General features: G+C 45.3%; 2 protein-coding genes across 9 annotated transcripts in view; both read left to right on the forward strand.

The window, feature by feature from the left end:
- The first annotated feature begins 305 nt into the window (after window positions 1-305).
- On the forward strand, window positions 306-9179 carry TSEN54 (tRNA splicing endonuclease subunit 54). Its single transcript, XM_071764544.1, has 12 exons — window positions 306-701; window positions 815-946; window positions 1624-1687; window positions 1822-1905; window positions 2921-3019; window positions 3274-3326; window positions 3676-3774; window positions 4857-5488; window positions 6041-6101; window positions 6751-6867; window positions 7930-8089; window positions 9102-9179. Exons 1-11 carry the CDS (start codon window positions 673-675, stop codon window positions 8078-8080), a joined length of 1521 nt encoding a protein of 506 aa, XP_071620645.1. The 5' UTR covers window positions 306-672; the 3' UTR covers window positions 8081-8089; window positions 9102-9179.
- A 1389-nt stretch (window positions 9180-10568) lies between these two features.
- Window positions 10569-27373, forward strand: part of LLGL2 (LLGL scribble cell polarity complex component 2) — a 33724-nt gene continuing 16919 nt past the window's right edge. For 3 of the 8 annotated variants that reach the window (XM_071764540.1, XM_071764542.1, XM_071764538.1), the window contains exons 1-5: window positions 10593-10685; window positions 18119-18228; window positions 24514-24611; window positions 25662-25743; window positions 26953-27068. In XM_071764540.1, the coding sequence (XP_071620641.1) occupies window positions 18154-18228; window positions 24514-24611; window positions 25662-25743; window positions 26953-27068 (371 nt within the window). In that variant the 5' untranslated portion in view covers window positions 10593-10685; window positions 18119-18153. Of the gene's footprint in view, window positions 10686-17720; window positions 17793-18118; window positions 18229-24513; window positions 24612-25661; window positions 25744-26952; window positions 27069-27373 lie in introns of those variants that run through there. The other 5 variants (XM_071764539.1, XM_071764535.1, XM_071764536.1 and 2 more) reach the window with 3 other exon arrangements.

Genomic DNA, 27373 nt, shown 5'->3' on the forward strand with positions numbered 1-27373 from the left:
GAGTGGCACTGCCGGAGAGGAGAGGAGAGGAGAGGAGAGGAGAAGAGAGGAGAGGAGAGGAGAGGAGAGGAGAGGAGAGGAGAGGAGAGGAGAGGAGAGGGTCAAGGTTAAGATGCTGAAGCAGAATCCTCTGGAGCACCCTGAGGAGTCCCTGCAGGAGCAGATACCCACACTGTATCTAATATTTACCAGTGATAAATCATTTTTTCCCTCAGAGTCGAGTATTTTCTCCCCTGGTGGTAACGGGAGAGGTATCTTCCCGGCTTTATTTTCACTTGTGAGATTTTCCACCTTATTTTCTTCACAGTTCTGTGGAGAAAGAGTGACAGCGGCTGGGCCGAGCCCATCCCAACTCTCTCGGGACACAGCGCTGTCACGGGTCACGGAACCACAGAGCGGCAGCTGGGAAGGGACCTCAAAGACCACCGGGTCCAACCCCAGCTGTCACCTCCTCCAGTGCACAGCCCTGGCACGGCATCAGCACACAGCTTCCGTGGCCCGACGTGCAATTCAGTACCGGGCCCGGTGGGTGTCCCGGTCCAGTGGGTGCCCCGGTCCGCTGGGAGTCCCCATCCTCGTTTCCCGCCACTCGCAGCCCTCCGAGCCGCCAGGGGACGCGCTGCCCTCGCTGCTCTCTGCCTGAAGGCGGACGGAAGTGGCTCCCGCGTGTCCATGGAGTCCGGAGGGTCGCAGCTGCTGAGGTTCGGGCGGGCCGGGGGGAGGCGGCGGCTGCAGGGTGGGTGGGTGGGTGGGTGCTGGGACGGCCTTTCCTCACCGTGTCTCCCCTCACCGTGTCTCCCCTCTCGCCCCGCAGCCGTAAAGGCCCTCGGCGCTCCGGGGGCCAGAAGGATTTCCTCCCCGACGGCTCAGCCGAGCAGGCGGAGAAGCTGCGGCGGTGGTGGGAGGAGGAGTGGCAGCTCCTGTCCGAGGAGCGGGGGGAGCGGCTGTGAGTCCCGGGGGTCCCAGGGGTCCCAAGGATGTTGACGGGGCTGGACGTTGCTTTTGTCCCCGGGAGGGACCGTGTCGGGCGGGCAGAGCGCGGGGCTGTCTGTGCCAGGGGTGTCAATGAGCAGAACGCAGCTGGCATGGCTGTGGGGTCAGCACTCTGTCCCTTTGGGTTTCCTTGCGGTCGGGCAGATTGCAGTCCTGACTAAACACATAGAACAAGTCCGGGGTTGGTCCCTTCCTGTCTTACTTCCTCATTCCTTGGGCCAGTTGCTAAAAGTGCGTTTGCATTCTTGCAAAGTCTCCCTCCACGTTTTTTCAGCTGTTTAATTTTTCCTGTGAGACCACGTGGGTGGGATATAGGTGTTTGAGAGTCTTGGTAGCTTTTGAACTGTTGTATGATACACCATGGCCACACTTCTCCAGCAGGTTGCTGTATCCTATGGACAGATGTCTGCAGTGCTGTCTGGAGACACTCTGCACTGACTGCTGGTGATTAAATCTTCAGCTGGTTCTGCTAGATCCAGAAGATTTTGTCTGTCTAAGCCCTCGGCCTGTAGTAATGCCACCTGGAAGTTTGCTGGCTTTTGATACCTTCCTGAGCTGCTTGTGTTGCCACAGTAGGAATTGATTGTAGGACATGCTTGGTAATAACAAACTAATCTTTAACTTTCTCAGGGGGAATCTGGTGAAAGCTGAGTGGAAGCCAGAACAGGGCATTGTAGAGCTGCAGTCCCCTGCGGTGAGTCTGCTGCAGAGTCTGCTCAGTGCCATCATCTCCCACTGGCCATTGCAGATTCCTTAATTTGCTGCTTGAAATGGGAGAGAGCCTCTCTGTCAGCAGGAGCCCATCAGGAATTTGTGCTTCTGTTCCAGGGGAAGTTCTGGCACACCATGGGGTTCACAAAGCATGGCAAACAGTGCCTGCTGCCTGAGGAAGCTCTGTACCTGCTGGAGTGTGTAAGTAGGAAATCTATGTGTGGATGGGGACATTGGGTCCTTCCTTAGTGTTTGGAGGAGCTTTAGCAACTTCAGACTGAAGTCTGAAATCACTTGGCTTAAGTTGGTGAGTGCTGCAGTTTGAGCAGCTGGTAAACATTTGGTTCTGGAGGAATTGTCTCTTTTGGTCTGTTTGCTGATGGTGTTGTCTCCACGCCATGGGTTTATATCTTGTACTCCAGAACAGCCTCGGTGTTGATGATGCTGTGTGTTAGTTGGATCAGTGCCCAGGTTATCCACTTGGTATCATCTTAAACCTGCTCCTGTGAAGATCTGACAGTAGAGACTAGGAGAGGGCAGCTAGTAAGTCAGCTTACTTATCAGAAACAAGAGAAGCATGAGGAGCATGTTATGAAGTTTTCTGTTGAGATCTCTGTCTACTTTGCAGTGAAACACACATTTATATATCAGTTGCTTCTTAACCAAAAGCTACAGGGAACTGAACTTCCCCAGTCCAGGAAAACACACCATTGTGGGAATTTCTGGAGATGAGATCAAACCAATCTTTGAGATGAGATCTTCTGTTCCTTGCAGGAGTTAATTGGAATAAAAATTTTGGTACTGAGAAATCCTGAGACTGGTCAGTGCCTCCTCTGTCAGAAGTTGACTTCCTCCCATGTCCCCAGTGTCTCTTACATATTTTGCAATGGGAGTCTTCAGAAGTTCATTAGCATGGTTTTTCTGTGCCTCTCTAAGAAGCTGATAGGAGTTACTGAAACTGTGTCCAGCTTGGTAGGGCCACATTTAGGCACTAAGATCTTACTGTGTGAAGGGTGTTGGCATGGGAGTTATATAGCAGTCAGTAAAGCTGTATGTGCTTTACAATGAAGCAGAGATCTTTGGGGCTGCTACTTGGCATCTCTTCCTGATGTGTGTGGTAGAAAGAAATTTAAATGTGGCAGACAGTCAAGTGAGACCAGATTGCTTCCACTGCTCCTCTGCTTGCAACTCTCAACACCAAATTTTTTTTCTGCAGGGCTATATTCAGCTCTTCTACAGAGATCTGCCCATGTCAATCCAGGAAGGCTATGAGACCCTGCTGTCCCAGGAGGCCATGAGCCTGTCACACTACCAGGTGTGTTGGGACCTCCAGCTCTTTCAGGGAGGATCGAGGCAGAGAGCCCAGCCAGTGGCTGAGAGCAGTTCAGGAGGGAAGAAGAGTTATTCTCAGTTTACCCTTCTCATCTTTTTCCAAAAGATCAGTTCCTGTCTTCCCACCTTTGTGCTGGATCTTCTCTGCCAGTGACTGTGTTTACCTTATAGCAGAACTGAAGTAAATGTTGGGTTTTAGGGTAGTCATTTAACTCTCTTGTTTTCCTTTGCTCTAAGGTGTTCAGCCACTTGAAGCAACTGGGTTATATTGTACTGAGATTCGACTCCAGGTAACCAGCTTTTTCTTTCCATGCTGCTTTCTTCTTTCCGAAAACCCTGAGCAGCTCTGTGCCCACTTCAGGGCCCCAGTGGAACAGCAGAGAAGAGGACTTTGACCCTGCATTCCATCTCTTGGGAGGATTAAAGGCTCAAAGTGGCACTCTACCCTTCTATGCTCCTCCCTCTTGAGGAGGTGATTGGGAGCATGAAATGGGGCATGAACTGTGGGCTGTTCTGGTCCTGCCTGTGGATTTTCTATGCCTGGAAGAAAGGTTTTTGTTGCTGTACTTTGGGGGCTGAGCAGAAGGGTCATTTCACTGCCCAGCCTTGCTGTCAGCTTGTGTTGGTGTCTCCTTACAGCACTGTCCTTTCTCCCTACGAGAGGCAACTGAACCTGGAAAGTCACTGCCAGAGCTCTGGGAAACACCACTGCAAGAGGAGGAGGAGTTCCAGCCCCCGGTAAGGATGTGGCCCAAGCCTTATTCTGTCTGCTTCCAGGTTTTGCAGATTGGGAACAGCATCCTCAGCCTTTTGTGCTGTGGGTGACCTGTCTGGCACAGCTCTTATTGGCTGTCCCCAAGCAGTGCAGTGCTTTTCCTGAACTCTTTCTGACCTTTTGGTCACATCTGTACTTCGTGCGAGGCTAACAGGGACAAACCACCCCTGAGCTTCCCAACTGCAGTGGTGAGATTCCAAAATAAAAAGGGTAGAGATTGGTGCAGAAGAAACACTTGGCAGTTGTCTCCTCTTGCGCTTTCTTAGAGGGATTGCAGACACAGCAGTGCCCACCTTGCTCTTACCCACCTCTTCAGTGCAGTGTATGGGCAGGAGCATAGCTGGCTCCTGCTTCTTGCACATGGCCTCTAGAAGTTGCCAAAATACAGAACCTGGCATAATTACCAATTCTGTTAATAGTTATGACAGCTTCCAGTAGGTGGCATCATCATTTAAGAAACGGGGAGTGTCAGGCTAGTCTGCAAATCCTCTCTTTTAACAAGCAACTCCGTTTCCTGCCTGAGCAGGAACTGAACTGGGAGATAAAACTGTGGGTTTAAGAATTGCCCCATCCTCTGGGAGGCAGGGACTGAATCTTTTACCAGTAAATGGTGCTGACAGGAAAGTTTCTGCCTGGCCTGTACTGGTTTGGCTGAAGTCCATCATGTTTGGGTCATATGGGCTCTGTGGAGGCTGCATGGCAGGTTGGGAATGTGTCTGTACAGATCAAGGCTGGGATTTTCCTGGGTGTTGAACTCAAACTTCATACAGGACTGCTGAGAAGTTTATTCTGCCATTGGTGTTCCCTGCTTGCTTTTGGTCTGCTTTTTTCCCTTCTCATTTTGTCACACAAGCAAATGCCCTCCTTCCAGCCAAGAGGTTTTTGTCAAGGGTTTGCAGACCTGTCTGGAGGTTCCTACCACTCTTGCCATCCTTCCTTCAGGATTGGCAGACTGCATTCTTCCTGTTAGCAGGGAGGAGACAGCATTCAAAGGGAATGAAGTTCCACCACACACTCTCCCTGTCTTTTTTCCTCCTGTCTTTAGGTTGCATGAAAAGAAACATAAGGTATCTGAGGACATTCCGAAAGCTGAAGGAACCTCTGAAAAAGCTGGAGATGAATGTGGAGGATCCAGCTGCCTTCCTGTGGATGAAAAGCCCTTGTCAAAGAAGCCAGAGGAATCAGATGCTGGCAGTGGACAGAAGTCAAACTCGGTTCCTCTTGCTACAAGACAAAAGGACTCCCTGAGGCCCTCCAGGAGCCAGGCTAGAGAGCACCAGGCACACACCCCTGGCACCCGTGCACCCCGCTGGGATTTTACCACCATCATCTTGCCAAACGTGGCCCCAGATCAGCCGTGCACACATCTGCCCTCACCTGACAGTGGGCTCCTGCCAGAAAATGTGCCAGGGAGGGAGGTTGATGCAGCTTGGTGGTGCACACGCATTAATCAGAGACGGGAGAAGCTGTCATGGAAGGAGAGGGAGCGGCAAGAAAGGGAGAGCAGGTACAAGAGCAGTGTCAATGCTGACCAGGAGGTGAGACGCTGCTCCAACTGGCAGGAGTACAAAGCCCTTCTGAAGCAGAGGAGCCAAGAGAGAGTTTGGAAACGACCAGCACATCTCTGGGACCAAGCTGTCACACCGCTTCTGCAGCCAGATGAAGCTACCTCACCAGGTGGTTGTTCTGGGAATTTGACAGGGACACTCTTCCCCTCCTCCCCTAGCTCTGTGAAAGATTGCCTGTTATGCAGCAGCAAACAGGGGTGACATGGAGAAGCTGAACAGTGGTTTAGGGGACAGGACCTTGAAAAGGAAAATCTCATTAGAAGGCCAAGACAAAGTAGACACAGAGGAAGCCAGCCATGGAGCGAGAAGAAATTTTGTCCTCTGCCTTCCATCTCTTTCTATAGCCCACTCAAGTGCCAGGATAAACAGGGCCTTGGGAGGTCTTCTAATCCATTCCCCATGTCCTACTGTATTGCAGTCCTCCCTGCTAGGCTGTTAGGCATGTGAAATCAGGGCCAACGAGATGCAAAGCATTGCAGGGTGTTCTGGGCTGTGTGCTGGGAGGAGATGAGGAAGTTGAGGTCTTTGAAGTAGCCAGTGGTGACTGTGGTGCTGCCAGCCATTGTTGGAGGAGGAAGGCTTGTGGGTGGTGGTAGATTGCTTGAAGTGCCCTGGGAGAGAAATAGCTGGTCTGATCCTTTCCTGTTCCTTCTCCCTCCAGCTGCACTTCTCCAGCAGATCAGCGTGCTGCAGCCCTCCCACATCCTGGATGGAGCCTCCCGGTTAGTATCCAGCCAGCCAGCTCGTAGCTGTTAGTGACAGGGGGTGTCTTGTGACAGTCCCTGCTTGTGAGGTCTGCACGATGCTCTCAGCAGCAGTTTGGGAGCTGCCTGGCATCCAGGATGTTGAGAGGATGCAGCGCTCTGCTCCATGGCCCTGTGGCATCTGTAGCGAGGGGCTGACATTTCCATGAAGTACTGGGGTTGCTCTGTTTTTTTGCCATTCCCTCTCTGCATCCCAGCCAAATAATCTGAAAAAGTCTAGTTGGGTTTCACCTGTGCCTCATCCCTGGAGTATGCTGCCATCCCTGCTGCAGTGATTATAAAACCTTGGCTTTAGGACTTCTGGTTCTGCTCTTGCTTCAAAGACCCCATGTGATGTTTGTATGCAGTCCCTGTAGAGCAGAACAGTGCTTTGCCTCTGTATCTGTTGGTGATTCTTGCAAGAGGGTCCACAAAGAAGGGAGTGTGGCAGATGTAGGGTGGGAAGAAGTATTAAGAACAGTTGAAGGTCAGTCCTTTGAGGAGCCAAGCCCTTCAAAGGGCCCAGACTGACAGAGTCCAGGAGCTTTTGCTCCTACTTTCCTCTGCTGTATCTATACCTAGAATGTTTCAATCCCATATGTTTATGGATATGTTCTCTCTTCTGTAGGCTGACAGAGGACTCGGGAGGCATGAAGATAGACTTCAATGTGTATCAAGCAGATGCTGTGGCCAAGTTTAAAAAGACAAACCCTGGGAAGCCCTATGTCAGGATGTGTGTTCGGAGGTAATCATGAGTCTTATGCTGTGTCCTGAAGCACAGCAGTGTTGTGGAAATGAAGTCCTAATGATGTGTAAATGACCCAGCATCTTGTGAGCTGTACAGGTCACCAGAGTGCTTCACTTGAGGCTGGTCCTGCCCAGGATTTTTTTCCCCCCCTCTTTCTGTTCCTCCTTTGTTTGAGGTTGTGGATGACAATTTTCCCAGCCCTTGCGCTTAGCCCACACTATTTGGTCATCTGCTTGCTGCTCATCTCTGAGGATTACTGGAGTCAGGAATAAGAAGCTATGGTTGTATTTATGAAATGCTTGTGAGACTCACGTACAGCTCAGTTATGCAGGGAGCTGCATGTACCTGAATCCTCAGCCAGTGCAGATCCCTGTGGGTTTCTGCAGAGATGTACCTCCCCAGGGCTCACTACAGGGTTAGGGCCATGCATTTTGTATTTTGATCTTTGTCAAATGTAGCTATAAGATCAGTAGAAGCAGAGGATAGGTATCCCCTTTCTTGCTGGATCCAGAGTCTGATACTTAAGCTCCATAGGCAGGTACAAAGTTCAGTCTCTGCCTTTTCTGATTTTGGTGTAAATTAAAGCTGTCCTTGCTCCGTGCTCTGCAGCTGTAGTCACCAGAGCGGGGTTGGTGGTAATGCAGTTTACAAAGGTCTGTTGTGAGCAAGTAGGATGATCCTTGCTTTATAAATATTTCCCTTTACAAGCAAGCAGACTCTGCAGAATTAAACAGAGGGGAAAGCAGGTCAGATGTTGATCCCAGCAACCTAAAGATCTTCCTAGCACAAAGGCAGTTTGCCAGCAACCCTGTGAGCCATATCTAATAAGGACAGCATGGAGCAGTGTGCAGTCTCCCTTGTATTTGGCAAAGGATTTGATGGCTCCCAGTTCCCAGCATGCAGTGTGCTGTCAGGGCTGGCAGCCTCCTCCTTTGACTGAGAGGGGTTGGGAGGGTCACTCCCACCTCCTAAGTGCAAAGTGAGCTGTAATTGCTGGCCAGGGCAGCTTTGTCTCTGTATTCTTGCTTTGGTAACAATGGGATATTTTTCTGTCTGCAGCTTTGACGAGCAGGTTCCATCCCTTCGGGCTTTGAAGCAGGTTACGTGTCAGAGTGGGGATGTCCCAGTGGTCTTTGCACTGGTGGAACACGGAGAAATTGCCTTTTATTCTCTAAAGGAATTCAAGCTGCCAATTGATGTTTATCCCTGAAGGTGCTGTCACTTGTGGAAATGGTGGGAGATGAAAGGAAGAGCTTTACTCAGGATTTGTTTTTTTGATTAATGAAATATTACAATAGTAACCTTGGGTAGTTAATCACATTATTTGCTATTATAGACTTCACCCAACCAGATGGCTCAGGCAAAATTTACAGCAAATAAATGTGTGTGTTTAGCTGGGCATTTCTGGACTGGAATACATGCTGCTTTGTTCTCAAAGCCACTATTCTCCAGCTTTCTCACCACACAGCCCACTAGTCTGCTTTTTCCCTGTCATCTTTGGCTGACCTGTGGACTGTTAGAAAACTCTTTGCTGGTGATCCTCATCTCACATGTTAAGAACCACTGCTACACCAGTTGAATGGCTGGAGAGTCACTGAGGTCAGTCAGGGACATAATAAGCTGATCAGATCAGTGGTGGTGTCCTGAGCCTCTGTCATTTATGTTTGCCAACAACTATCAGATCAGATTCTGATCAGAAAAAGGCACAGCCGTAACTCTCAGCCATAGCGAGTAAAGTTTCCAAGCTCTTGAGAAGAGGAAACTGTGCTTTGAATGCTATTTCATCAGCCAGGGGCCACCCTGAGCATTGCAGGTGGTACCCCTGCCTCATGCTGTAGCAGCTGCACAGAGATGCATTTGGGCCATGCAGCATTACACCACCTTACAGTTTGGTCACCAGTATCAGCACACTATCACCAAAACTGTACTGCAGCCCCCTCTGTTTCAGCCTGACTTTCCTGGCTGTGGATCCTTGTCTTTTTGAAGTGAGAGATGCCTGAGTAAAGAAAGAAGCTATAAATCTCCCATGAGCCTTCCAGTCTTGTGGCTGCTGTGCTCCAAACTGAGGAAATCATTGCTTTCCAGGCTCTTTTGCAGCCTGTGGGAGCTTTCCACCAGGATATCCATGTACCAAATTTGATTTAGCCTCCATGCAAAAGTGCTGGTGACAGATGCCATGAAGTCTGCTGTGCATGGCTGTGTTCAAATTCTAATAGCAAGTGGTCTAGATACGTTTTGTTTGATAATTTCTGTTTTCTCTTTGGAGGTGGGGAGAAGGCTGAGCAATAAAAAAGCGTTTTCCAACAGTGTGGACCTCCTTAGTGTGGTTCTTAATTCCTGCAGAAATTTTAATAGGTTATGCAGAGGGCAACAGTCCTGGGGAGGCTGCTGGGACCAGCTGGTGAGTGGAGTGCCTGCTCATGGTCTTACAACCCTGTGGCTGTGTAACCCTGCTCTCACATCCCGGTTCCCTGGGAGGGCATCATGACTCGAGCCTGGAGGAGTCCCTACATCCACGTGCAGTTCCTGTCGGCTCAGGACACTTCACCATCTCACCTGCGGGGTCAAGGTAGCAAGGGATCTGCTGCAAGCACTGTGCCTGGTCCTGTTGGTGAACACGCCCCTGTTATCAGATGCTGGAAGTCAGCAGGGCTCTGCTGAGGCGAGGGTCTGACAGCTCCTCCCACACACCTTCCCCTTTCTCTTCCTCCTTCCAGCAGTGCTTTTGCTCTTGACAGTCGTCTTCAGGCGCTGTTGGCAGCTCCAGTCTGTGCCCTCAGCATTCTCCCAGACTGTTTTGCAGATTAAAAGTGGGAAGAAAGTTTCTAAGAACAGGCGCCGCCAGAAGAGCTCCACTCTGACCCACAGTCCTCACACTTGTCCTGGAATTAGGTCACACTCACTCCAGTTGATTTCAGTCTGCCTCATTTGCTTATGCCAAGGTGGAATTGTATCGATGAACTCTATGCGAGCCACCCAGTGAGTTTCGCTGGGGCAGAGACTCCCTGATTCAGCACAAAACAATTACAATTTAATAACCACTGCAGGGAAGATTGAGAAACTGTGGCTGCCTTGCTCAGCACCACAACATCAGACCATGCCTTTACCAGGATGGGATTATGATGCAGACTGATACCAGTGCTTCATTTTGGCCTGTGATGCAAATTGGCTGGATGTTGCAAGAAGATGACAGAAACGAGTATTTTAATTGAAAAGCATCACTTTTGGAAGCTTGGCTGAAACTTTGATTGTTACTGGCACCTTCGCAGAGGTAATTTCAGACCTTGGACTGCCATCGCGCTCCACATAGCCACCGATTCCTCGCCCAGCCGTTCGTTCCCCTGTGTGGCAGGGTAGCGGCAGTTGCGTGGCTCCTCCCAACTAAGCCCTCAGCTTTCCGTCAAGCTTTTCCATCTCTGTTTTTGCAGCAAGGTCGGCACGTTCCGTGCTCAGGCGCTGCACTTCGCTGAGCTGCCGGACGAACAGAACCGGGAGGAGGGAGACTGACACGACCCGGCCCGGGTCCCCCCGATGCTGCGTTCCCGGGTCCTCCCGGGGCGGGGGCTCGACCGTGGCCGAGTTGCTCTGAGCCAGCGGCCTAATGAATTATTCATGAGCGCGCCAGATCAAGGGGAGGTGAGCCCGCCGCTGGGGTTCATTTGCATACCAGACTCCTCCCTCCCCCGGGCGGAGCCCCCAGAGGCCACGCCCCGCCGCGCCCCTCCCGGAGGTGCCCAGAGGCCGCCGCGCAGGCGAGAGGGGCAACGGGCGCGGAACGGAGGGAGGCCGGGGCGGGCCGGCTTCAGGCCCCGCAGGTGAGCGCGGCTCGTTGGGGTTCCGCGGAGGATGCGGGGCCGTGGATGGAATAAGCTCCGGGGGAAGAGGATCCTTGGTGGGGCTCCGGCAGGGCTCGGTGCGGAGGGCTGGGGCGGCAGCTGACCCTGCCCGCCCCTCCTGGGCTTTGTGTCGTCCCGCGGGCTCGCTCCTGGAGCTCCTCCGGTGGGGCTGGCAGGTGCTCGCCGGTCCTCCCGCTCACCGGGTGCCTGGTCCCTCCGCGCTGCCCCGCTCCGGCCAGTCCGGCTGCCGGTACCGACCCGGGGCTGCTGCACCTGAAGCCCCGGCGCAGCCTGGGACACCGGCCTTGGCTCTCACAAAAAACTTAAAGCGCTGGCGTTGAGGGGATGGGTTTGTTCGGGGGGTTCGTTTCCTTTTTTTTTTTTTTTTTTTTTTTTTTTTTTTTTAATTTATCTTACTATTTTTCATTATGAAGTTGGATGTTTCGTCTCTGTTGTGGCTGGAGAGCGCAGCCGAGGGTCTCGCAAGGGATTTCTTACATCCTGGGATTTCCCGGCGGAGGTCGTGGCGGTGGCCGCCCGCTCCAGAACTTCCTGGTTTAGCCCTCGGCACCGGGGGGTCCGGGCCGGGGCCGCTCCCGGGGGGCGGCTGGGAACGGGTTCGTGGCGGAAGCTCCTGCAGCTCCATCCCGGAGCGGCCCCTGGCCCTGCTGCCGCCCCCTCCTGCGTTGGGAGATGTCCCTGCCTGCACCCTGGCCTTGTAGGTCTCCATCTGCTGTGCCTGGCTCCAAGCAGATGTGGTTAATAAGAATTGCTGAGTCTCCTTTGGGGCATTCTGTTAGCATGTTCTTTTATTTATTTCCTTCAAGTCACTGCCCGTATTAAATGTATCACGTTACTGTTTGGTGTTTTTCCTCCCCAAAGTTGCAAGAGCTCGATGGGTGAGGGAGCACATTAGCACGTTTCATCTAACAGCCAGCAAGCAGGTGGAACAAGTTGTTTAGTCTTTGTCTCATGTCGCCCTGGGAACGAGCTGTTTACTGACATCTCTCTTGGAGGTGAGGCTCAACCTTGTGAGTTTGGAAAAAGTTTTGTGTGATTATATTTGGTGGTGTTAGTGGTGTAGAGGGGTTGAAGCAGATTTCTGGGTCTGTGTTTCTGTAGTGTAGTGGCACAAACCTTTACACTTGTGTGAGGACAGTGACAAGATAGAAGGTAGTGAAAGTTGTCAGAGAAGTTTATGCAGATAGCAGAAGTTGTCCATTGTAGTGTGTTACTTGATGGGGAATGCTGCACTTTGTAGTTGTCTCAGAGCACTTTAGTCAACTGGAATATCTTGCTTTACCAAGTCCCAGGTGAAGCTTCTAAGCCCAAAGCAGCTGCCTGGTGATTTGAGCTTTGATTTGGGAAGCTGGTGCTTCTGGCAAGCTGATGCAAAGCTGTCGTACATCCCAAGGCTTCTCTGTGCATCCTGGCACATTCCTTCTAAAGGGCAGACTGGCCTGGGGAGTGGACAAGGATGATCTGTGCAAGTAGTGAGCAGTCCCTAATACTGCTCAGTGCTGCTTGTGGGCACTTGTGGCTCTGTTTAGTTCATGGTATTGAAAAGGGAGAAGAGCTCCCAAACCTGCTCATAGGATGGTGCTGAGGAACATCATCGTGTTATTTGGTTTTGAATAAATTGCATCTGCTGTAGCTACTGACTGAAGAGAATTATTGGAGGAGTTAAACTAGTCGAGAGTGGCTTTTTGGTACAGTAAAGTGATTATTACTGGAAATTGCTAATAGAAGAGCTGTGGTTCTTTTCTTGGCTGACACAGAGGTTTGAGAGATGTCAAAGAGTAAGGGGTTTTAAATCCATAAAATGTAATGTACTTAGTCCATGACAATGAAAGTATGTGTTACTGCTAGTAACCTGATCTTTCTTTAAAGTAGTTTATCAAAGGAGGGACTGGTGGTAGCTAAGGGTTTGAATTCTCTGCAGAAATTCTGTGGAAACTCCAGTTCTCACCTAAAAGCTTCTTTTACCTAGATATGATTTCTATGTTGCATTAAGAAACAAATGCACTTGTGTTTTACTCCATTACCGTGTGGGGTAAATTGGTTGGAAACAGAAGTGCTGAGGTACTAACAGACTGACTCCTGTTCTTACCTCTGCTGGCAGAGTGGTTCCAAAGAGTGTTTCCCAATATGGTGATAGGTGCTTTATATATATAAATATAAATATATTTATACTGCCTATATATTGCACTACCTGTGGTGTGAAATGTTTCAAAGTTGCAAGATGCTTGTCCATTTGAACCATGCCTCTTAGTAGAAGCATAGAAAGAGTTTTGCATCATGTGCAATAATGTTGTTCAGTGTAAAGATTTTGTTCTGCTGTAGCATTTTGAAACTTCATGTTGTCATGCTCCCATGACAAGGAGAACACAATAGGAGTCATAATGACACACAAGGTTTGCACAATTAGTAAAGTCATTGAAAGTGGGCGGTCCCTGGTAAATCACAAACACAAAGGTGTGAAATGACTTGTCTGATTTGTGTGTTTGATTCTCAAACACTCCTCAAAAACACTTTGGTTCTCCTGGAAAATCTATCAATTATATTTTAATATTTTCTTTGTTTTGGAAAGGTGGCCACCTGCATAGAGTGTTGATACAGTCTGTTCAGTTGTTCCTTTGACTGTCTCTCAGAGCTCATGTAATTTTTACATGAGGGTTTTTTTGTTTACCTCTCTGCTAGTGTGTGAGTACTGCGTGCAAGGTTCATTTGAACACTTTCTCCTGTTTATGAAACTGGGTGCTGGGGGTCTAGGAGTTGCTCAGCAGTCGTGTTACATAAAGAAGATCTCTGCATGGCTTCATTAAACAATGAGACTAATGTTAGAGCATCTTCCTGGTGAAGCCTTACTGCAGGAAAAAAGGGGGTGGTGTCTTACACTTCCAACCTTTCAATGTACTGCATCTGTTCCTTCCCTTGCTCTAGCAGTTCTGCTTGGCTGGTGCTTTCTTCTTGTGATAGTGTGTCACAGCTAAGGGTGATTTAAAGATGAACTTTACAGTGACAGCCCAGTTAAAGAATAGCTAGAGGTTATTTCACTGGTTTCTAGCTAAAAGTATTCTGAAACTTGTAATTTCACTAGGAGTCTGATAGCTCCTTTAATTGATACACTTGATAAGACTACTATTACAATGATGCTTTGGTCATTGTGTTGTCATGAGATCATTGGTATTAAGGAATATTTTTTTTTCCTGTGCAAGTGATCCAGCCTCTGTTCTGTTGGTAACAGGAACAAGGCAAACTTCTGGGTGCAGGAAGAAACATAGTTCAGACAAGGCCGTGGTGGTGACTGTTTGTTATAGGAGCAGTTACTGCTTGAAGTTCAAACAAAGCATGTTGATAAGGGCTCTTTTCTTTTAGCAGGGTTGATAAAGTTTTATCAGATGCATAGGTAGAAGTTCTCCCTTTAAGGACCTGTAAACAGGATGGGATGATGAGGAAGGAATGAAAAGGAGACCTAAAGCAAGGCAAGATTTAAGAGGTCTTGGGATACTTGGTGGAGTTTTGAAAAGAAAGCTGTGTGACCCTATCCTGTTAAAAACCTCTTCAAGGTGAGTAAAGGTTGCCTAGGAAGCAAGCAGGTGGTGCCTTGCAACTCTCCTAAATGAGAAAAATTAACTCATTAGGGGTAAGTTTTTTGTTGCGTGGTTAACTTGGGACTGTATCCATACTTCATACTGTCTTTATAGTAAAAACTTATAACCTGTGTTTCCTTGTCTTGTAAAACTGGATTAACTTGTGTGATTGTGACTTACACTATTGGTTCTTTTATACTTTTGGTTTGAAATTCCACAGTCGTGGAAGGACATGTACAAAAATTGCAGCAAATTTCTGCAAATTACCCCCAGCCCATGTCTAGTTGAAGGAGGGTATCCTGAGTGTCTCAGTAAGCTGTGCACGGGCATCAAGACACATTGCTGCATGCAAAAGTGATGAATACAAAGTACAATATGGAGCTGTGATACTTCCAGGAGGAGGCATTTGGTCTTCTGTTGAATAGGGGGTTTAGTGAGACATGGCCATAAATCTCAACATCTAAAAAGAACGGAGCTGAGCAAAGAAACCAAAAGAAATCTGGTTTTGATGTTAACTGCTCCATAGTCTGTGCTTTGAAATGGGACCATTTTGCAACTTGTGCTTTCATTGCCTTTCTATAGAAATAGTGAAGAGGTTTTGTTTTGAGGCTGGAAAAGGGTACATCATCATATTTAGCTAAACATTCAGCTAACAAAGTAGCAGGAGCTCAGTGTACAGAGTGTTCTGAGCTTTCCTATCAGGTGTCCATGTACTAAGAGCAAAATGGGGACTGACTCAGCCTTGGGCTATTGTTGCCTATAAACAGCTGACCACAATACATCTTGGAAGAAGAGAATGTTGCACATAGTTCCTGGTAAAGAGCTCATCTTTGAAAGCTTAAAGAGTTGTTTCCCTGGAAAATAAGGACATTAGACACATGCAGACCTGGCATGGCTTCAGAGTCTACTGGGTAATTCTGGCTACTGGTAGCCACAACTGTTACCCCATGGTTGTAAATGTTGACTGGCAGATAACTGCAGAGCACATGAGATTGGAGTTTTATGAAAGACAATAAAAGTGCATGGTCGAGAAACTGGTCTGCTAATGTATAAATGTGCATTTGGAAGATGAGATTATACAGGTTGTGGAATCTCCTTGTTTGTCTAGAATTGCAAAAGGCACTTGGTTATTGTACTAAAAAAGTCTTCTAATTGAGAGGGGTTTTGTAAACTTGTAATAATAATTCCACTTGGACAATCAGAGCTACAGTGGGTGCCATTCTCTTTGCTGTTCCTTCTTTGCCTTTGTTAAAACCTGCTTTTTCTCTCATCTCCTCCCATGCTGTGACACTCATGAGTGCTTTGTCAGGCATGAAACCCTGGTTCAAGTCAATGAGAGGTGACTTGTACCATGCTTTCTCTGGTTGTAATGGACACATCAGCTTGCCAGGATGGCATTTCTTCAAGTGAGTTACTGCTTGACTCTGAACTATTATGCTCCTTAGCCAGTTGAGCAAGTTGTTGTGGGCTGGAGTGTGAATGCTAGAGCTGTTGCATAAGCAGGTTAAAAAGCATGCTTCTATCCCAATTAATATTTTGGCATAAAGCAGGTGATAAATAGAAAGTTGTGTCTCTTTCAAATCAAGGCCACTGTTCTCCTTTGCTCATGACTTTGTGACTCTGGTGTCACAGCTGAGATCTCTAAAGTGGGAGGATAATTAGTAGAGTTTCTCTCTGGGTTTTCCTAGTTTAACAGGTCCCAGGATATTGATTGACAGTGGGAAAGGGTGCGTCTCTGGCACTTTCCTTGTCTGGCTAAGGGCAAACTGTTATACATGGGTGTGATATGCTCTGCTTGCATAGCACAGCAGCTTGTCACTGCTCTGTAGCTTTTGCTAACTTAGAGTAAATCCAGCCTTGTGTAAATATGTCCCTCTTTCAGAAATGTCTGTTGAAAGAACATTTATCATTTGGTAATTTTTGAAATATCAGTTGGGGCATCTATATCCTTGTAGGAGGATGTACTTTCCAAGTAAGCTACACTTTTATTTCTTCTCTCTTTTTGGGGGGTCCCCTACCATATGTCTTTCTGTGCATCTCCATCCCTGCATGTGCTGATGGCATGGTTCATGAACACAGATGCCTGTTATGGCCTGCTCAGAGCCACTTTTCTGTGCTGAGTGGAGATGCTAGTGATTAAGTCACTAAGTGACTCAGGCTCATGGTGCTGATGTGATATTCTGGTCCTCTGAACCCGGACTGTGCTGCAGTCCTCTTAGTGAGCTCTGGATAATACTGTGTAGGTGGCTTGAGATTCTGGAGTGTGAGCAGGAAAGGTAGAAGGGGGGGTAATGCAACAAAGAGGTACAAATTCTAGCTCGGGAACTCTCTAAAGGGATTTCAAAATATGGCTATGGAGCGTCCTCTTCGTAATAACATGTCCTTCTTGGTTGTTAAGGCCTTGCTAGAAACTATTTGAAAAACAATTCAAGCTCCTCAGGAGTGGCTGGCTGATTTAAGTCATTAGCTGAAGGCCACTGTTACTGTCAGGAGCACTCACAGCCCACCTTGTTTGCCAGCTCTGCTACTCCCATGTGACAGTCTGTAAAAGCTTTCTTCCCTCCTTCACACTCCATCCCTACAGCCTGAAACAGGAATCCAAGACCCTCTGTTGACTTGACAGTCCCTCTGGTGCTCCTGGACCCTTTGTTTCCCTTGTGACACTGGTCTTCTCCCTGCTTCCCACCTTACTGTACATGTGTATGTACCTCTTCTGATGGGTTACTACAGAACATCTGTAGTAGTTCTTTACTCTCAGAGGTTCTGGCTCCCAGTATGCATGTGTTTTGTACAGGGTAGCTGGTAAATTGCTCTAATTCACTGCCCAACAAATTAAAATACTGACTTGTGTGTCCAGTAGCTGCCTCATGAGCAGCTAAGCTGTCTGAGCACTGGAAACTGGAGCTTGTGAAAGATGGCCAAGGATAGGTAGGAGAACTCATGCCAGGTAAATCGTCAGGATGTGATTTAAGCATTTGGTCTTGAGTTGGCAGAGTTTCACTTGCCATTTAGCACCTCTGCAGAGTGGAGATGTGACAAAATCCTTGAGCTGTACAGAACGAGGCTGTAGCCTGGTATCCCCAGTGTGGTTGCTGGATTGCAGGTCAGGTCTCATGTCTTGCTTGGATTCTCCTGATGCTGTGAGAGACAAGGCAGTGAGATGCAGCCAGAAGCACAAGATTTTCAGTGTATGTTGAACTGCAGGTGCACGATTTCCTTCCCCTACCCCCACTTTGAGCAGGGAGTAAGGCTTGATATTTTACAAAAGCAAGTTAATAATTAATGCAGCTCGCCTGCAGGCAGCACAGCGCCCTTTCTGCCGTACCCATGGAGTGAGCTGAAAATGTGGTTCTTTCTCTTTTTAGACCAATAGCTGGAAGGTTACCTGGGGTGAAAACTGTTACTGGTCAATAATGCTGATGATTCTGGGGAGTTTGCCTTTGGATTGGGTTTGTCTAAATGTTTATGCTAGTGCTTCAGTTTGCTTCTTTGGGTAAGGTCCACTGAAGTGATGGCAAAATGGCCAAATGTAAAAACTCTTCTAAAATCCTCATGGCCTTTCAGTACTGGTTTGTTTTAGCAATGTAAAAATGGTATTGTGTAAGTCCTGCACCAGAGGTGCTGCTCTGTGGTAGTATCAGGTTGTAGTTACTTGATAGCAATGTTGTCTCATTCTGCTCTGTCTCATTTGTGTTACCTGGCAAACCAAAATAAATAACCTACTTCTGCTTGCTTCTTATATCAGACTGTTTCTGTTTATATGACTTTATTTTTTGAGGTGGTTTTTTTTCATTATTATTTTTCATTTTTTGTTGTTAGGATTTCTTTATTGCCAAGATACTACAACAAGGAAGATGAGAAGGTTCTTAAGACCCGGACATGATCCAGTGAGAGAAAGGCTTAAACGTGATCTTTTCCAGTTTAACAAGGTATGGTGCTTTCCTCAAACTTCAAGGCATATGTGTGCAAGGCAAATCTCTCCTAAGCCACTGTGTAAAGGGAAGGAAAAACTACTTGAGTGTGGGTGGAATAGTTAAATTTAGGAGAAGTGGTTTGTTCTCTTTTTCAGTTCTGTCCTTTTTTTCCCTCATGTGCCTGACTTGTTTTCTGTAAGCTCATGAGCATGTTCTCAGTTCTGGCTTTCCTTGCTAAGAAAAAGGGTATTGTCATGCAGTGGAGTGGCACTTGCTGAAAGAAGAGATCATCTCAGTGGCTTTTATAAAGTCTTGAGTGTGCTATAGTTTTTCCAGATGTGCTGTGGCTACTTATAGGTAGTCTTTACTGCTATGAAAGTAAACATTTTTCTAAAGATACACACAAGTCACAGCTTAGGATGCAGCAGAAGTTGTCTGTCCATGTTTTTGTGTCTGTCCAGAAGTTCTTTATATTTTAGTTTTATAAGCATCCCTCAGTTTTCATATGTAAATTTAAAAGTCCGTGGTAGAAATGGGGTAGCTCTTGGTCAGCATAATGGCCATTAATAATGAATTTGTTATTATCCTAGCCTGAATCTGTATCTTGTTGGGTTTTTTTTTTTTGTTCCCCCTGTGGAGAGGAAACAGCAATGGCTGTTCTGTCCAGCACTGGACATTTTACTTATGAGCCCTGGCCAGCAACATAGTGCTTTCGTATTTCTAAATGCATAGTATTAATTCACAGCTAGGCTAATGGCTACTTACCTCTTCATTTGGCATAATATATTTGTAGGTTTTTATTTAAATGAAGGTTTAAATGAAAGTTTGCTGAAAAACATAATGGATAAATGAGATCAGCCTAGGAAATAGCCTCACTGATTTTCTAAAATAATAGAGTAGATACATACTTTAAGTTTAACTTTGGATATTTGAGATGAATAATCTAATGTAATTTGGTACTAAACCACACCACTTCCATGCATACCTCCCTCCCATTGGAGAGACAAAAGGAACTTGAGTGCTTTATGCCCATTTTCTGCTTGCTACCATAAGGAAATCCTAGTGCAGATACAGTAAAAATTTTGTTAAGTGAAGACCAGGATTGAGTTTCTTGCATTTAGCTCAGTGCAACATCAGCTTCAGCAAAGATGTCTCAGGGATGGGTCAGAATTACTGAAAAGTGTATAAAATTGTATGTATAGTATATATACAATATAAACTGTGGAAAAACCTTTGCTATTTCAGGGTTCTCTTCCTTGAATGTGCCTTTTTCTTATGAGAATGTTTGGCCAAACTTAACCTGCCGGAGACAGACTAATTTGGATGATGCAAAACAGGGTTGAAAGAACTACCTTTCACAGCAGAGGGAGACTTGTAATGTATTTAGAAGTTGGCATCAGGATTTGTGACTCCATTTTATTCAATCCTGAAGGGAAATATTGCATCTTGTTTCTAGGGAGGTGACTACTTTGGACACTTCCTAATGGTTTACTCTCATCAGCAACTTGGTAATTAAAGGCCTTGCAAAATTAATTTGCACTTTTAAGCCACAGTAGCTTTTTCTTTTCTAACAAGAATGGGAAAGGGATTGGACATTATGCCATTACATTATACCAGGATCTTTTACATTATACTTTTTTCTTGCATAAAGTTTTTGGTTTGTTGTTTGTTTGCTTGCTTTCCTCCCTCCCCCCTCCCCCCCCCCCAAGTGTGGTGTGTTCCATTCCAGTATTTCCAGACATCATTTGAAGGCTTCTGCCCTTTAATACAGTAAATATCTACTCACAGCTAGGGAGACTGAGAAGATCTGGGAAAGTCAGACCTTAATTCAGATCTGTTGAAGGGTGTAGCTTCAAGCAGCCAAGAAACACAGTGTTTTCCCTGACAAGATTGTCCTTGTAAAGTCAACACATTAGTGCTGGGAAGCAAGTTTTTTTAAACAGTTGTTATTTGAAGTCTTCTGGTTAAGAACCTGCTTATATTTTGTGGAGCTATAAAGTTCCTTATCTGAGAATGTGCATGGTGTAATTGCACCTCTTCAGTGTGTGATGCTGGTAGTGACTAAATTGAAGATCTATACCTTAAAGTGCTGGGGATACCTGCCCTCATTTATTGTTTACACAGAAGTTGATCATGAATGCATGATGTCACAGAAGTTTGGTCTGAATATAATGGAAGGAATTTGGCCATGCTGACCTAGTAATGGACTTAAATTAGAAAAGTCTTCTTAATTGGTGGTGGTGCATTTTTTTTTTTTTTTTTTGTCATTACTCCCTTAAGTATGATTAGGTTTGCAGTCTTTTTACTGTGTCCCTCCTGCATTTCTATTCCAAATTAGAGGTGGTTCAGGTGGTTTTAAAGGACTGGTTTTAAAGGTTGAGCACTGGTTTAGCTCTTCAAACTGTCCTTGAACTTCTGTTTGTTTTAAAAAACACCTGAATTTCTGCTAGTCACAGAGTTTTGCATATATGTTTCTCTGTATGAGTAAGAACTTCCCATACTTGTGTGTACCTGTTGCAAGAATCTGTTTTTAGCTCGGTGGATAGAATGAAGGATAAGGTATGTGACTTGGCAGTCTTCTACCTTAAGTTTATCCTGCTTTTGGAAGTAGGATTTGGATGCCTTTGGCTAAGTCCAAGCCCTGCAGAATAAACATGTTCAGGCTGGCATTGTCAGACTAGATGATGGGTAATGCACAGGTGAACCAGCCTGTCTTACAGCTGAATGTTACCAAACTGGGAACATGGAATTTAATTTACAGCTTTGTGGGGGTTTTTTCCCCTCTCTTTTCAGTTTTCCTAACCCTTTGCTAATGGGTGTGATGGATAGCTTACCTGAAATCTGAATAAGTTTCTATGTGAAGTACATTTAAGACATAGAGGCTTCATTGTTCCTTTAAGAGACACATTAACAAAGGTGCAGGGTTTGTATTCCCTGTGGTTGGGTTTATCTCTTCTTTGTCATAAAACAATCTGAGAGGAGAAGTGGAGACAAATGAAAGAAGGAAAATTGCACTGAATTTTATCTGCACAGCTTTAGTGTGGGCTGGGAACAACTGTTAAGTTTGGCTGCATTTTTCCTGCAGTAAATATGACTGACATGAAGTATTTCTGCTAATGCTGCTGACATCAGGCATACCTGTACTGAGTCTGACAAATCTTTGATCTGAGGAAAATGAAAATGAAAGCTTCTACCTATCCCCAAAGAAACAAAGGCCCCTTTGAGGAGGGAGGGCACATTGTGGACACTAGTTTCTTATTTCAGCTCTGCTGAAAGGCTTCATTGTAACTTCTCCTGCCTTCTGCCCCCTCGCTCCCCCTTGCTGGGTTTACCTGCTGCGCAGGTGAAAGGATTGGCTGATGCTGCTCGAGAGAGGGGAGGAGGGCAGCCCAGAAGCTGACTGACTCGATGTGATTTAACAGCTGGGTGCAAATAAGAGATCTGGGTAATCAGGACAGTGAATGTGAATGCCTGGCTCTGGTGGTGTCAAATACAGTCAAAAAGCTGCTGCCTTTCTTGCCTGGCTGTGGAAATAAATACATGACATGGAAGGGAGATACCTTATGTCCTGTGTGCATCTCAGCTGAAGATTCAAAGCTGTTGGAAACCATTCTTAATTTACTGGATAAGTAGTTGTATAACACAGTGGTTGTTATTGATACTTTCTTCTAGTGCCTCTGCATGTGTGCATCCAGGAGTAAACTGTTAGTAATGTAAGTTACTGTTGCTTTTGCATATGGGAAACTAAGGGGCTGCTTCAAATTTTCTGTTGAAGGAAAACATGGAGGAAAATTTACCCTCCTATTATTGTTACTGAATGGTATGCACTTGGTTATGCAGTTCATAGCTCTCATACTTGAACATTAAAGCTTTTATTGACTTGTCTAATGAGTTTACAAAGTGACACATCAATGATATAATTTGGCCAATATTAAGGCTACCACTGAGAGCTTCCTAACAGGCAGAACAGTATTGTATAAGTCATGGTTTTCTATTGTGAGAATTATGGCTTAAGCTGTATCTGGGCTGGAAGAAATCTGTGAATAAACACCATTTCTAATTGATGTTTCATTGGAAATAGCACCTAGTTGTGCTGATGACATGACAGTGCAGTGACTGAACAAGTTGAAACCAAAACTAACAGTGGAATTACACTGGTGTCTCCCTAACAAGTTCCTTACTCTGTTTTGGGCAGGAGTCAAATAGTGTTTGTTGCCCACGCTACACCTGATGCAATTAAATATCTGATTTGTTGTTAAGATAACATGTTCCCTTGAATCTTCTTCACAGAACTGTATACTATGGCTTCATACAACTTTGACAGTTAGGAAGCTTTTCTGTGTTGTCTAAATATGGAACAGAGAAATTCCTTTTTGTGCTGGAATAGAAAACTGCCCTGCTTCAAGTCTGTAGATAAGTTCTTAATTTCATAGTCTAGGATATGTAGCTAAGCAGAGGTTGGTTAGCAACAACTTGAAGGGTGGAATGAAAAAACTAACTTCTCAATTTGTATTTAATATGAACAACACAAATTACTTTCTTAGAATATAAATAAGTAAGGCTGGAGATTAATCATAAAGGTGGTCTTGGAGTCAGCAGTACCATACAACCAACCAGTTGTATGTAGTTTACTACATACAAAAGGTTAAAAACAACTACCCCTTTGCTCAGTCCAACAAGTTGGCAAGCAGAAAATTGGGAAATGCTTCACTGTTTCCAATTTTATATTGTCTAAAATAACCCCACCTAATAGGACCTCAGACTGGGGTAACTGATGATTTAGAGGAAGGAAGTCTATTTTTACAATTTATGAATTGTGATTAAATGGCTCATACTGAAGCAGTCTGGCAGGCTGTGTAGTTAGCCATATCCTCCTCTGCCTGCATCTTTAAGCCTGGACAGTAAAGGGGCATTAAACTACTTAGTACCAGCTGGGAGCACCTCAGGCTGATGGTGTGACCACAGAAATGAAACTGGCTTTATTTGATTCTCCTGTAAGGGATTAAGTTGGGAAATCACTATACAGGAAATAAAGTCCAGATGTTACCTTGTAGCTTGAATAAATTATAAAGTCAGTTGATGTGGTAGGTCTGTCTCAAAGACATGATGGAAATGAGGATGGGACTGAGATGCAAGAGTTTGCTTCTGTAGATGAAGGGTTTTCTACTTTTTGGTTTCGTTTTGTTGTTGTGGGGTTTTTTCTTTTTTTTTTTATTAGTGGTCCTCAGGCTCTTTTGTAAATAATTCCTATTCTGTAGCTGCCTTAAAAGAACATATTTTCCAGAAGCCAGGACTGTAAGGATAATGATCTTTTCCAGGAAGTAGCACTATTATTCTTTGGGCATACAAATCCCTCTTTGCATGGCTACATGTTGTTCAGTGCTCATGTATACTTTTTTTGTCTAAACCTTCACAATAGCTGTATATTTACACTTCTAAAAACTGGACTGAACTATTTTGCAAGCAGCTTGGTTGCATCCTGTAAGTATTGGAGGATATTATTGCAGAGTGTGCAAATGATATGTACAGTATGCTCCAAATCTTCCTCTTGGTACAGTGTAAACTGTCACTACAGTCAAGCAACATAATGCTCCCTGTGCTAGTGACTAACATTTTTATTATCAAATGGCTTAAAATTAGTCTGAGATTGGCTAGAAGGCTCATGCTTTCATTAAATTCCATTGTTCCTTTTCTACCTCTGGAAAACAGACTCTGCTACATTACTTTTCCTGCCCACCCTGTAGAAAATCTGCTTAGTTTTCTTGATGAACAGAGATATTCACTCTAATTCTTCCTAGCTTTGCACCATTTCTTGATGTCAGTCAACAAGAGGAGGTCACAAAGGCTGACCTATATGGAATTTGGCAGATAAAGCTGACATTACAACATGCAGTATTTATGTCAGACTTTGAAATTGTGCTGAGCAGTTGGTTTACAGAAATAAAGTTGATGTGGAGTGATGGAGTGTATTGTGATGACTGAGTAAGCTGTGCTTATGCAGAGTTATTTATAATCTTAACATGAAGAGCTGCTTGGGTTACTGTTTTCAGAATATTTCCCTTTCATTTCTGTTACACTTTGGCATATCCTGCCTGGGGAGCCAGGGGTTCTTGAAATGGATTCACCCTTAGGCTATTGTTCAGCAAATCTAACCTGTGTTTGAACACTTTTTGACAGAAAAAGCTGCCATTAAGTGTTGTATTTCAGACTGCTGTGCCATATTTAACTTCTGTTTCTATCTGTATACAACAATGCTCATGAAACATCCTTTTGATGATGATTTTTCTTTTTCTCTATCAGACTGTGGAACATGGATTTCCTCACCAACCCAGTGCACTGGGCTATAGCCCATTTCTTCGCCTTATGGCCATTGGAACACGATCAGGAGCCATCAAACTGTATTCTTTTGAACACCTTTGGCTGGATTTCTCTGACCTCAGAATGTGCAACTTTGAAGATACTGTGAGAAGTCAGACTAAGGATAAATTTGCAAACAAGGGTTTCTGAACACTGGAACAGCTCTTGCCTAGGTTTAAAGTGATTGCAGTCTGATCAGAATGGGATTGTTTTGTTAAGAGCTGAATTATAGCTCAAACAGAAGCTGAGGTGATGTGGGTATTAGATGACTTTCTGCTCTTGTTCTGCAGAGGGTCAGACTAGATCTGGCCTAAGTTTAGCAATCCTTCATGTTGTAAATTCCAGGGCTGCTTAAGTATTTGGGGCAGAGTTCCTTTTTTTTGTCTCTTGTTGCTTTTGTTTAAAGCAGTCCTATTTCAAAGGCTAAAGCTGAGGTCAAATGCCTTCAGCTTATCAAAGTTTTGACCATCCAGGCATTCAAGACTTAAATATTGAAGGTGGTGACTGTTTTTTTTTGTTTTGGTTTTTTTTGTTGTTTTTTTTGTTTGTTTGTTTTTTGTTTGGTTTTGGTTTTTTTTTAGCTAATGATGTGTTTATGTGAGGTGCTGAGGTGATTCCCATGGCACAATACCAGTTAGATGAGCTGTAAACCAGGCAGATCATTCAGCTCAGAAAGGAAAAGTTGGTGCTGTCTCTGCTTGCTTAATCATTCATTCCTGGTGATGTTTGTGTTCAGAGGCTGGACTCTGCATGGGGCTGTAGCCATCTGTCTCTTGGTTACAAATTAGTTAAGCAGGATTGTAGTGTCTGGGAAACCACTAAACATCTCTGAGGAAAAAAAAGAATCAAGGCACCTCTTCTGCATATACTCAAATGATGAAGTAAAGGTCCATGTTTTATAGTGTGCAAAACCTGTCACAAGCACATAAAACCCAAATAAATTTGGATTGGTGCTTTTCAGTCCAGATCACTAACAGTGAAACATGGTTTCAAACTAATCTCTTTTCATCTTGCTTGCTAGCAAGCTTCTTATCAATTAATTGTAGCTGTGGGTCATCTTAAATACTGTAGATCCTCAACAGACTCTACAGATATGGTGCTCCTGGGGTGGAGTTTATGGGTTTACATGAAGAAAACAATACTGTAATGCAGATTCACTTTATACCAGATCAGGTAAGTTACATAGACATCTCTTAAGCAGGTGTTGACTTTGCTCCAGGCAGCTGGGCTCCTATTACCAAGTATATGCAAATGCTACTTGTTGGGAATGTTTATCCCAGTGCATTTTGTGCTCTTAGCAGCACTTGTTGCTGTGGAGATGCTCAGTAAAACTTAAGAGTATAATAAAGATTAGCTTTATTGTTTGTAACTGTTAGTCATTTATCTTGAGCAATATATTGGGAATGGTAATACAAGCAGAATAATTCAAGCAATTGGCTGCAGAAGGGAGAAATTTCTTTTCCCTTTGCAACTCCTGTTCTTTCAGTAGGGCTGGGTGGTCTAACTTCTGCAGAATGGATAGAACAGTAGCTGCTGCTGAACTAATGTAGTTCTTTTCACGAGTTCAAAACACTGCTGTTAACCTTCTTGCCTTTTTTGTTTTGGGGGTATTGAATCTTGCTCCTGGGGACTGCTGAATAGTTATTGCCACAAACTAAAAATAGGAAAGCAGAATTTTCTGAATGTCTGGTGGCTGTCTAACCACTCTCCCTCTCCTTGACTGGCAGACTGGTGTCTTGGCTACATACTTTGTTTCCTGGTGCACAAGTGGCCTCTTTCAGGGAGTTTTGATTCTTGAGGTGGTTTTGGGTGTCTGCTGAAATAATGATACAAGCTGAAACTCCCACAGGGAGTGTTGCAGCAGGTGTGGTTTCAGCAGGTAAAATGCTTCAATTTGAACATAACAGCCAGCAGGGCTGGGCTCATAAAAGGGAGCTGACACAACCCTCCAGAATGAGGTTGGACATGAAGAATGCAAGGAGTGTGGTGTAGTAGACTGGATCAGCCCCACCCAAAGCTGGGGTGTGTTGCAGGAACCATGCAAGGAGGTAGTGAGCTGACAGCCTGCAGCTGCCTAACTAAGCTTCACAGCATTGCCTGATCTTTTTCAAGAGCCTAAATCCTTGTCATCCCCCTCAGTGATAACCTCTGCCTTTGTCCTGTATAAAAGGGTTTTTAGCCTCGAGGCTACTTCTTGTCTCCCCCAAATCCCTTGCTTTTAGCACTGTTGTTGCAGTATATGCCACTGCCATAAAGAACTGTGGCTGGCTCTGCAGTCTTGTTTAATCAAAGAACTATGAACAGCAGCAAATTTATTGCTACATTTACTGTGTTGTGTTTAATAATCTGATTCTGAATAAAGCACATTGTGTGGTTTTGTAGTGCCAGCTGGTGACATTGCTAGATGATAACAGTTTGCATCTCTGGAGCCTGAAGCAGCACAGTGGAGCATCTGAGCTGCGGGAGGAGCACCGCTTCACCTTGAAAGGGCCACCTGGGTAATCCTCAAGAGTGTTTTTGAGCTAGTTTGGGGATAAGCAAGTAGGAAAACTCTGCTATTATTCTAGCTAGAGCTTGTCCTATTCTTACAGACTCTCACTTCTGTGAATCCATTCAAGAAGTGTCCATGGAAAGCAAATAGGAGTTGACTAAGGCCTTGGAGACCGCTTTTTAAGAGAATTTTACCAATATAAAGGGTGACATCTTTTTTATTATTGTGCATCCACTTCTGTGGGTACAGGAGCTGTAAATCTTAAAAGGATGCTTAGATTTTCTTAACCTTAAGTCAGGGTTTAAAATACTG

The sequence above is a fragment of the Heliangelus exortis genome, chromosome 20 (genome assembly GCF_036169615.1).
Source record: "Heliangelus exortis chromosome 20, bHelExo1.hap1, whole genome shotgun sequence".
Lineage (NCBI taxonomy): Eukaryota > Metazoa > Chordata > Aves > Apodiformes > Trochilidae > Heliangelus > Heliangelus exortis.